This window comes from Ascaphus truei, chromosome 7 (assembly GCF_040206685.1).
Source record: "Ascaphus truei isolate aAscTru1 chromosome 7, aAscTru1.hap1, whole genome shotgun sequence".
Lineage (NCBI taxonomy): Eukaryota > Metazoa > Chordata > Amphibia > Anura > Ascaphidae > Ascaphus > Ascaphus truei.
The window spans coordinates 40,747,488-40,759,409 of record NC_134489.1 but is presented as its reverse complement, the minus strand read 5'-3'; the positions used below and the strand labels follow the sequence as shown (position 1 = coordinate 40,759,409).

General features: G+C 47.5%; 1 protein-coding gene across 2 annotated transcripts in view; it reads right to left on the bottom strand.

The window, feature by feature from the left end:
• The window catches only part of FCER1G (Fc epsilon receptor Ig), an 18,656-nt gene extending 6,937 nt beyond the window's left edge, over positions 1 to 11,719 (bottom strand). Inside the window, exons 1-4 of one of the 2 annotated variants that reach the window (XM_075607917.1) lie at positions 11,412 to 11,719; positions 6,732 to 6,823; positions 5,317 to 5,364; positions 4,917 to 4,979 (exon numbers count right to left, since the gene is read on the bottom strand). In XM_075607917.1, coding sequence (XP_075464032.1) covers positions 4,917 to 4,979; positions 5,317 to 5,364; positions 6,732 to 6,823; positions 11,412 to 11,460 — 252 coding nt within the window. In that variant the 5' untranslated portion in view covers positions 11,461 to 11,719. Of the gene's footprint in view, positions 1 to 4,916; positions 4,980 to 5,316; positions 5,365 to 6,731; positions 6,827 to 11,411 lie in introns of both variants that reach the window. The other variant, XM_075607916.1, reaches the window with a different exon arrangement.
• Positions 11,720 to 11,922: the final 203 nt, after the last annotated feature.

Here is an 11,922-nt window from a genome sequence, read left to right as displayed (position 1 = left end):
GGTGGGGAAGGAAGAGGGAAAGGAGGGTGGGGGGGTGGGTGGGAGAAGAGAGAGGGGAGGAAGAGGAAAGGAGGAGGGTGGGGGGGTTGGTGGGAGGGGGTGGGAGAAGAGAGAGGGGAGGAAGAAGAAAGGAGGAGGGTGGGGGGGTGGGAGGAAGAAAGAAAGGAGGAGGGTGGGGGGGGTGGGAGGAAGAAGAAAGGAGGAGGGTGGGGGGGTGGGAGGAAGAAGAAAGGAGGAGGGTGGGGGGGTGGGAGGAAGAAGAAAGGAGGAGGGTGGGGGGGTGGGAGGAAGAAGAGGAGGAGGGTGGGGGGTGGGAGGAAGAAGAAAGGAGGAGGGTGGGGGGTGGGAGGAAGAAGAAAGGAGGAGGGTGGGGGGGTGGGAGGAAGAAGAAAGGAGGAGGGTGGGGGGGGTGGGAGAGGAAGAAGAAAGGAGGAGGGTGGGGGGGTGGGAGAAGAGAGAGGGGAGGAAGAGGAAAGGAGGGGGTGGGGGGAGAGTGGGGAGAAGAGAGAGGGGAGGAAGAGGAAAGGAGGAGGGTGGGGGGGGGGTGGGAGAAGAGAGAGGGGAGGAAGAGGAAAGGAGGAGGGTGGGGGGGGGGGAGAAGAGAGGGGAGGAAGAGGAAAGGAGGAGGGTGGGGGGGGGGTGGGAGAAGAGAGGGGAGGAAGAGGAAAGGAGGAGGGTGGGAGGGGGAGATAGAGGGGAGGAAGAGGAAAGGAGGAGGGTGGGGGTGGGTGGGAGAAGAGAGGGGAGGAAGAGAAAGGAGGAGGTGGGGGGGGGAAGAAGAGGAAAGGAGCGAGGGAGGAAGAGGGAAAGGAGGAGGATGGGAGAAGAGAGAGGGGATGAAGAGGAAAGGAGGAGGGTGGGGGGGGGGGGAGAGAGGAGGGGAGGAAGAGGAAAGGAGGGGGGGTGGGAGAAGAGAGAGGGGAGGAAGAGGAAAGGAGGAGGGTGGGGGGGGGGGGGTAGGAGAAGGAGAGAGGGGAGGAAGAGGAAAGGAGGAGGGTGGGGGGGAAGATAGGAGAAGAGAGAGGGGAGGAAGAGGAAAGGAGGAGGGTGGGGGGAGGAAGAGGAAAGGAGGAGGAGTGGGGGGGTGGGAGAAGAGAGAGGGGGAGGAAGAGGAAATGGAGGAGGGTGGGGGGGGGGGAGAGAGGGGAGGAAGAGGAAAGGAAGAGGGTGGGGGGGGGGGAAGAGAGAGGGGAGGAAGAGGAAAGGAGGAGGGTGGGGGGGGAAGAGAGAGGGGAGGAAGAGGAAAGGAGGTTGGGTGGAGGGGAGGAAGAGGAAAGGAGGGTGGTGTGGTGGAGGGGAGGAAGAGGAAAGGAGGGTGGGGGGGGGTGGGAGAAGAGAGAGGGGTGAGGGAAAGGAGGGAAGGGTGGGTGGGGGTGGGTGATTGTGGGAGGTGGGGATGTGGATTGGGAGGGTGGGGGGGGGGTGGGAGAAGAGAGAGGGGAGGAAGAGGAAAGGAGGAGGGTGGGGGGGGGGGGGAGAAGTGAGGGGAGGAAGAGGAAAGGAGGAGGGTGGGGGGGGATGGGTGAAGTGAGGGGAGGAAGAGGAAAGGAGGAGGGTGGGGGGGATGGGAGGAAGAGAGGGGAGATGAGGTAAGGAGGAGGGTGGGAGGGGGTGATAGTGGGTGGAAGAGGAAAGGAGGAGGGTTGGGGGTTGGAGGAGGAGGGAAGGAAGAGGAGGGGAGGAGGGAGGGAAAGGAGAGAGGGTGGAGAAGAGAGAGGGGAGGAAGAGGAAAGGAGGAGGGTGGGGGGGGGGGAAGAGGAGAGGGGGGAGGAAGAAAGGAGGGGGGTGGGAGAGGAAGAGAGGGGGAGGAAGAGGAAGGAGGGGGGTGGAGAAGAGAGAGGGGAGGAAGAGGAAGGGGAGGGTGGGGGGGGGGGTAGGAGAAGAGAGAGGGGAGGAAGAGGAAAGGAGGAGGGTGGGGGGGAAGATAGGAGAAGAGAGAGGGGAGGAGAGGAAAGGAGGAGGGTGGGGGGAGGAAGAGGAAAGGAGGAGGGTGGGGGGGTGGGAGAAGAGAGAGGGGAGGAAGAGGAAAGGAGGAGGGTGGGGGGGGGGGGAAGAGAGGGGAGGAAGAGGAAAGGAAGAGGGTGGGGGGGGGAAGAGAGAGGGGAGGAAGAGGAAAGGAGGAGGGTGGGGGGGGGAAGAGAGAGGGGAGGAAGAGGAAAGGAGGAGGGTGGGGGGGAGGGAAGAGAGAGGGGAGAGAGGAAAGGAGGAGGGTGGGGGGGGAAGAGAGAGGGGAGGAAGAGGAAAGGAGGAGGGTGGGGGAGAGAGGAGGAAGAGGAAGGAGGAGGGTGGGGGAGGGGGAGGAGAGGAGGAAGAGGAAAGGAGGAGGGGAGGGGTAGAGGAGAAAGGAAGGGGGAGAGGAGAAAGGAAGGGGGAGAGGAGAGAGGCATGGGAGAGGGAGGAGGGGGGAGAGAGGAGGAAGGAGAGGGGAGGAGAGAGTGTGGAGGGGGAGAGAGGAGGAGGGGGGATTGGAGAGAGGAGGGAGGGGGGGGCCACTTGAATCTTCCAATCCTCTTTGAATAGAAGATAGAGACAAGTGGGTGCCTGTCATTCGGTCGTTATTACTCCTTGTAATGAAGCTCAGTACTGCTCATTTTTAATGGCAGTTTGACCAGTGTTCATTCTACCATATACACATGCTGCAAAGAGGAAGGGTAACACGGCACTGCCATTATTTACATTACGAAGGTGATCTCCCCCCCCGGGAAGATATGAGTAAGACACAGAGCGCGTACACCGACTGCAGGAGGAGGAAGTGGTCAGCTCCGGACACCAAAATAACTCGCTCCGCTTCTTCTTTCGATCTGAAGACGCTCTGACCATATATGTCAGTACATCGAGACGATGGGGGGTGAGAGGCAGGCGCTCACAGCACCACGCGGATAACAGTGGGTTTGCCATCCCAAATGGTGGGAAACTCTTACAATACAAATGGGCATCAGACAACACCACCACCTCCCAGTGGAGTATAGTAAACAGGGGTGCGGAAGGGGTCCCCCGCTCATGAGAATCTCCCCCAAATAAATGTAAGGACGTCAGCACGCTCAAAAATACTCTGTCACGGGCGCCCAACTCCAGTACTCAAGACCCTCCAACAGGTCAGGTTTTCAGATATCCCTGCTTCAGCAAAAGGGTGGCTCAGTCGAAGACAGACACTGGTTGAGTCATCTGTGCTGAAGCACGGATATCCGTAAACCCTGACCTTGTTGGAGGCTCTTGAGGACTGGAGTTGGCCAGTCAATGGCTGAGCCACCTGTGCTGAAGCAGGTATATCCTGAAAACCTGACATGTTGGGGGGGGGGGGGGGGGGGGAAGGCGGAGGTCTTGAGGACGGAGTTGAAAATCCTCCCTGCTCTATGTAATAAATGTAAGAATATGAGCACTCTTAAATAAATAACCTTTAATAACAAACCACTTATTTTCTCTCTTGAATGAGTTCAAATCTTATTAGATACCAACAACAATCAGGTATATAGTCAGCAAAAACTGAAAGTAATTGTTGCTTTATGTCCATCCTATGTCCAGAAAAAATGTTATCCGAGGCCTGTAACCCTACAGAAAACGGTGTTACCATACAAGTTAAAAACTCTAAAATGAGGAACACATCTCCAAACAGTCATTGGTCCCAATGGCATCGCCCATTTGTAATGTCATGGAATCATACTGCGGTCTGCACACAGAAAATATATAGAAGTACTGGAGGTCAATATAAAGAAGGTAATCGCCATCCAACACCGAGAGATAAAAATCATTATTATAATGAGCTTGTAATAAGGTGAAAAAAAAAAGGACTAGAGCAATTGCCAGGAAGATTAATTAAGCATCTGAATATTTAAATTATTATTGGTAGGGGGGTGGGGGGGGTGGGGGGTGGGGGGGAAGGGAGAAGAGGCGCAGGCAATGTTTCAGACCAAATAGCCCATTCCCACAAAATACATCACCATGTGGCACTTTTTTAAAGAAAAATAATTTTCCGGCTTCAACAAGACTTAAAAAAAAAAAAAAAAAGAAGGGAGAGAGAGGGGAGAGAGGGAGAGAGAGAGGGGAGAGAGGGGAGAGAGGGGAGAGAGGGGAGAGAGGGGAGAGAGGGATTGTCACAAGCACGGGTCAGCTGACTTTACAGCTTTGTATCTGGACACACAGCTCGTACATGACACGACAACACGTGGTTTATGCATACATTTCCATATAATTTACACTTTCCTATGCGTCTTCCACTAAAAATAGCCACCAAACAGGACATGAAATACAGCCTCCTCCGAGTGTTATAAGTGAAATGTGCATCTCTCCTCGTTTTCACGCGGGGCTTCCATCAAAAAGCCGCCCCAGGAGCGCGATACAGCCGTTATCTTTTGCTTTAGTGCCTGGATTTAAGTAACAAAACGGTCCTCTTGCCACGTACAATAAAGGCCGCAGGACACCCTCCTCCCACACACCATATTCCGAATACGCGACGCTAAACGAAGGACCTTTCAGAGATACAACATTAACCCTACAAAGCCAGCGACCGCCTAAGCTAGGCCGTGAGCCCCTCTACCTCGTTACATTCAGATACGGGGGGAAAAAAATAAAAATCACCAACCGACCCATTCTGTTAATGGACTGCCAAAGCGAATGGTAAATTTAAAAAAAACCCCAAAAAAAAACACTTTCACTTTCTATCACAGAAAATGAGAAGTACGAGGTCCTACGGTTTCGACTCAAACATGAAGCCCTTCTCCACCCCCCCCCCCACCCTGATGATGATGCCCTTGCCAGGATTCTCAGAAGGAAGTTCCACCCATTACAAGAACATGCCCATGTGTATGGCCATTTAACACCTTCACTGCCAGAGAAGCCTTCCAAGCATTGCGTGGTAGGCCCACCCGGCAAAGAAGGGGGGTTGTAGTGTTCACCGCCACTGAAGACTGGATCCTTACCGTCATCTCCATCTTCTCCTTTCCAATTTCACTGTAGATCTGCTTCTCGGGGCAGTTGAGTTGCTGTAGGGAAAGTGACAGGGTAGATAGGGAGATCGGCAACTGAGAATTAACAGCTGACAGCCTTAAAAGGTGGGGGGGTCAGACAATTATCAGGCCAGGCAGCATTGGTTAGCTACCCAGTCACTTCCCTCTGGGGCCATATAACTTAAAGGATCTACTGAAAACATGGCACTAAAGAAGCTCAGCGTTTGCAAACCTTGCTGTGCATTGGCTGAGTATTCTCCCATGTACATGCTGAAGATGTTTTGCTCGGAGACCTCACCCAATGGCAACTAAAGAAACAACCCAATGAATGATGGGACACTTGGAAGACAGATCCACACACGCCACACAGTACCTCGTAGAGAGATGCCTGGGTCTCCTTCTTGGTCTTACTAGTCTTTATCTGAAAGAGGAAAGATCAGAGATCAGCGGGAGGCGCACAGGACAATCTGGGAGTGAGGGCCATTGGGTGTGTGTCACCTCCATTAAACATTTGGCAGTCCAACATTATACACCTTTCATGCTAGAGCGTTAAGCCGTACACCGCTTCGCAATTCTACTCGGCAAAATAACTGCCGCTGCAATGACGTTTGAATTACTACCAAATAAAAACACCAACAAACACACAATACCAGCAAATACAAACACACAATACCAGCAAATACAAACACCCCCCCCCCCCAAATGTATACAACAAAAGACAAAAATGCCCAATGCTACATCCAATGTGCCAAAAAATATATTAGTACAATACTTCCCAGGGTTTAAGCTCGCCCCTCCTCACTTCCTAACTTAGCAGGTCTTTTTCATGTTCCTGTGTTTGAACACAGCGGGTCTGTCCATTCTCCCTCCAACAGAGGTAAATGGGAATTTTAACCAGGTAGTGTTAGGAATGACCTGCAAATGTGGTTATGCCTTGACGCAGCTTATAACGCTTTGGCCAAAGGTTTAACTAAATAACCCTTATTCATGAGAATATCAGCATTGAAGTATTGTACTAATATATATATATATCGACACAGTATACCACAGTGTTAATAGCTTCACCTCAAAATTATTCAATCTGTATTTGCACGAACTCTTGAACCACCGGTTTTCTTTGCAAATACAGATGGAGTAATTTTGAGGTTAAGCTATTAACACTGTGGTATACTGAGTAACAAGGACTATATCTTGGAGCGTCTTGACAGCCTATTAACACCACTTTCTGGGACAGATTAGATATATATATTTCAGAAGTTCAGACTATAGTGTTCTTTGGTTTTCAGGTACATTGTTTAGCTGTGGTGTGTCAGGTGCCTATTACATAAGGTTACGCACAGTGCCCATTACACCCCCCACATTTCCTGCCCCCCACATCTTCCAGCACAGATATCCCTCCCCGCCAGGGACTGCTTCTTCCCCACCCCCACCTTATCAGTGATATCACCCCCCTCCTGCCTCGGGTTCTACACCTGCATTTCATGTACCACCTGTTTTGTATTTGCATGTGGCTGTAGCATGTCCTTCTCTGTGAATACATCATATTATCTCTATGCTTTATTAGCTCTCTTGTTGTTGTTGTTTTTGGAGTGCGGGGAACACCTGGTGTGTGCTACATTATACTGTGCTATGTGCATTAGTAACGCTGTGTATAAGGCGTAACGCTGTGTATAAAGCGTAACGCCGTGTATTACACCACCGGGTAACCACATTACAATAATCTACCACGGCTGGCTGATCTCGCACGGGGCACGAGCTGCCCACGTTCGCACGGGACATTGCCCTCACCTTGAGGTGGCAGTAGAGTGCCGTGAGGATGATGCCGTAGAGGAAGAGGACACAGTCCAAGATGTAGCAGATCTCCGGTTCCTGGAGGCCAGCTGCTTTGGATCAGAACACACATTTTTGTTACATAGAAGCTTGTGTCTTCACCCCCTCAATGCAAAGGTTGCAAGGTCTTCCAGCAGCAGAAGTATCACGCTGCACATTGAACACCCCGTTGTAGGGCGAGCGGCAGCAATGAAAGTCCTGCCCATCGGTTTCTTACATACATTTTAGCCAAGCCACAGCTGGACCAACGGGTCCAGAACTGGTCACATTTCCCCCAGGTTTTTCTTTTCCTTAAAATATTATTTGTCGCCCCCCATAACTTGTCCTACCCCTCTCAACATGCTTTAATTAAAAAAATGTTATGTTGCAATTTAATGTATGATTATATTCTCCCTGTACCCCATGAAAATGACCAAATAAAACTCTTGAAACAAATAAAAAAATAATAATTGTGTATATATATATATATATATATATACACATATATACATACATATATACACACACATCTATATATATATATATATATAGACACACTTTCATTTTTTTAATATATATATATCTATATCTCTATATATTGAATATAAACTACGATCAGTTAAAACACACACCGTTACGTATGGAAATACTGGAGACCTAACCTGACAGCTTTGAAGTGCTGGATATAGATATATATATTTAAAAAAAAATTTTTTTTATCACTCTGGGACTACATATCTACTGATTCCATGGGACGCACGCCAACGGAGGAACCTCAGGTCACTGCATGTGAGTTACATCTTACTTTGGTTGATGCTGGGACTTACAGTATACACAGGGTATATGGTAGCGTTGTGACGCAGTCCCAATCGGAGGTGACTTAGTGGGATTTTCTTATACCTCCCATCTACCGCACTTACCAGGACTTTATCTTATGCTTATGAGGATATGCTTCTCATTTTTGAGCGCTTACCTGTGTATACCAGGACTCACTGATATTGCAGATTCCTGTATGATGAATTTTCTTCTATCAAGATTATTTGAATTGTGAATGTGATCAGTTGCCTTATTCATTGCAGCACTATATACTGGAACTGTGTTCTATATGCTTTACCATATTAAGTTATAGCAACGGAGACAAATTGGAACAACTTGGCGATGAGGCTTTTTCGTCGCAGTTTGTTTAGATTATTTTGTTCAGCAGTAACACGTCCTTCATCTGGATCATTGGAAATACTCCGCTAATTTAGCATTTTTTTAAATTTTTATTTCTAAAATGTTTTAAAGAGGAAATACATTGAGCGTTACCTCATTTCCAAGTAAGTCCTGGGCACAGCGTTAGTGACAATACAAGGTTATGTTACATGAACAGAGGTAATACGCTATACTGTATTTACAGACGTTACATGGAGTTAGCGTTAGGGTTATGGGCGTATGTAACAGTTACAGACAAGATTAAAATGAGAGACAGGTGAAGCCTTGAAATGACTTAAACTGGAGGCGTCCGAGAGTTTCTGGTAGGTTGTCCCAGTTGGGTGATCCACACGATTGACATACTGTACGTCCTTTACCCCCATCCTCGTCTACTATGTAAACGGTGGAAAAATATCAGCACCACTTATTCCCCGACTAAATCCTTTAAAAAAATTAATTTAAAAAAAAAAAAAAAGGGAATATTTGAACCCTTTTGCTTCTCTGCGATGTGGGGTTAATATGGATATAATATAAATTAGTGCTCTGATACAATATTAACATTTTAAAAATGGTGTTTACAGAGGTTTGTCACCTTCAAAAGGATTGCGCTGCACCAGAATTCCTTATAGGACCAGGTTTTCTGTATGGATTCTGGGTTTTATGTTGCACCCAGCGCAGTAGATGGTAAAAATGTCCCCTGCTAACCAGAACGCTCCCTCGTAATATTTAAAAAAGGTACCATCTATCTCAATGTCTTGTATAGCGCACACAGAGCGAGCCCCGCTCCTAAACTCTACATCACAGAAAGGTTTGCAGGAAAAAGAAAAAAAGGACAGAAAATGAAAGCACTCATAAAAAATTATTACTACTTTTTATTTGTAATTATTTTTCGAGAAAATACCATTTTAAAAAGGGAGGTATTAAATAGTTAATCCTGAGGAAACCCCTACAACTGCTGCCCCCCCGACAGTGAATTATTTAATTAGGAAATGAAGCAATTATTTCCCCATCGCAATGATTTTATAAGCTGCCAAATAACTGAAAAGGAAGCGGATCTCTCTATAAAAGCAAGAGACAAGACGCTCTGTAAACAATGCGCGAAATTTGGATTTGCAAAGATCACAACAAGTAACGTACAGTAAGCACAGAGTCTCATGCCCGGGGATACAGGGGCTGCTAGGGTTATACAAATAATCCAGTTTACAGGTTGCTCCGTGAAGTTTTTGCACATCGTATACCCAGGCTCCTTTGCTCAGCGTTGGATCCCTTCAGCTCTGCCCTGTATCAAACACATTTTTGTCCCAGCCTGATTCTATATTTATTTTTCATCTGCTTACGCCGTTACAAAGGCCAATCTTTTTTTTTTGTTTAAAAAGCAAAAAGAAAAACTGCATTGCATCAAATTTCATCCACACTCAGAATGAAAAACCATCTGTTCCCCAAAAAAGAGTAAAAACTATTGAAACCCATCGCTGAGGTGCACGTAACGAGGTAACGGTGCGCACTTCTAGAATACCGCGCAATATACGTGGGGGTCTACTGAATGCGGCAAATACTATGCACAATAACGTGTATACACACACTCCAAATTCTCAACAAGTCAAAGAATTAACCACCTCTCGCATTCCTGTGTACGAGCATTCAAACATCACCATCAGAAATACTCTAGACTAATAAATAAATATTAGAAATGGAAGGAAGCAAAGGATGCACTGCAACTGGATAGTTGTATGAAAAAATATAGGGCAAACGCCAAAATAAAATCGAGCGTTATTTATTTATATAAACTCACACATGGGTGTATACAGCAACCGCACCAACGCGTTTCGTCACCTTGATAAAGTCCTGCGGGACAAAACGCGTTGGTGCGGTTGCTGTTTACACCCAGCAATTATTTACACCCATGTGTGAGTTTATATAAATAAATAATCCTCGATTTTATTTTGGAGTTTGCCCTATATTTATACAACTATCCAGTTGCAGTGCATCCTTTGCTTCCTTCCATTTCTACTGTTCTACGACATCAGGAGTGCACGCAGAGGAACCTTCACTTGGCTTTGGCGTCCTGGATTCCAGCTCACCCCCAGGGCAGGTAATGGGCATTAGCCCTCATTTTATTACCTGTTATATCCATGGGGTGCTTATACGAATTTGGTGGGATGTGCAATATTGACCATATATGCAGTAGTCATGCAGACTGACCGCTAGGTCTTTATTTTTGCCTCCCCGCATAGGATGAAGCTTTATATATGAGCCTAAGGACAATATACAGTGTTCCTTCTCTGGACTTATGTTCCTAAATACAATGATGTCTGTGCACACACACAGTATTTGAGCATCGCTCTATCAACCTCTCTACTAAGAAATAAATATCCCTGCTTCAGCACAGGTGGCTCAATCCGTGGCTCAGTCTTTGCCACGGATTGAGCCACCTGTGCTGAAGCAGGCATATTCTGAAAACCTTGATCTGTTGGTAGCCATGAGGACTGGAGTTACACGTCCCTGATATGTAGTCTGCTACCCCTTCCACGCCCGGAGATGTCGTTTCCCGATTCCCTGGAACATGTCCCTGCTGGAGACGTGGGAATAAATGAAGCCGCACAGGAATGGAGCGTTTGCTATAATTTTGGAATTCACCATTTATTTATTTTAGACTATCCTCCATCTGCGGTACCGACCCCGGTGAAGGCGAGAGCTGCCCTCCGAGCGCCTAACCACATGGAAAGCTTTTTCAATAGACTTTAAGTGCCAATCTGTACCAATTATTATTACAGGAAACCATCAATATATAACTAAGGCTGAAACCTTGATTGGCCGAGAGGGACTTTGTATCAATATACGATGAAAACACTGCCACAGCGGTAGTACGACGAGTATAGAACATCATCTTTAATATAACGTAGAAGGAAAATAAAGTGGTTCCCATCTGCTACCAAGTCCGATGTTTCAAGCCATCTGGAAAGCGTGACATCTCGTGGCTATGTATCAGTTCCTTAGATGGATGGTGAACTGCGATACGATATACTAAAGGCAGAGTTTCATACTCATTTTTACTGAAGAGCATGGAGTTCTGCCCTAATGGTTTTTAATGGGAGAATGGCTCAGTGAGTAAAGACACTGACTGGCACTGAGTGTGCAGCCGGAGAACCTGGTTCAATTCCTGGTGTCGGCTCCTCGTGACCTTGGGCAAGTCACTTTATCTCCCTGTGCCTCAGGCAGCAAAAACATAGATTGTAAGCTCTGCGGGGCAGGGACCTGTGCCTGCAAAATGTCTCTGTAAAGCGCTAAATAAAACTACAAGAACATAGAACATACAAGAACAATTATTATTATTATTGTATTATTAAAATATATTGGAGAGCCTACATCTTTACTATTCCCCTGCCCCCAAAATAAACTCAAATGTATAAAGAAAGTGGAAAACGCAAGAACCATTTGGAAAGTGCTCTGATGGAGTGGTCTTACCTGCTCCTTGAACACCTGCGAGGACCACTGCACCAGTCAGCAGCCGCATCGTCAGACTGGAAAACTAGACAAGAGTTAAACTGAAGGACCCCGAGAGGTCTGTGTGCGGTCAGCTTCCTCCTGCCCTCAATACTCTATTGCGCGCACTCACAATTCAACAGCAGAGGACGTGTGTCCAAAGCCACACAGGAAACTACGTCTCTCTTTCTCTGCCCGACCCCTCGTCTCCGCTCAGCAGGACGGAGAGCAGTTACAGCAGAGACGTGTCTGTGCTTCTCGTTTCTCCAGCGTTCTTTGTAAATGTTACCAGCTGGGACTAAAGTCTCAGAGAGAGACAGGTCACTTCCTCACACGGCTTCCATTAGTCCAGGGATACGGCTCCTCTCTCCCCCGATGCTTCAGCGGTCCCAGAAATCTAATACCGATATCTGGAAAACACCTGTAATCAAGGCGTTACCAAAAAGAGAAGAATATGATTTAAAAAAAAAAAAAAAATTATATATATATATAT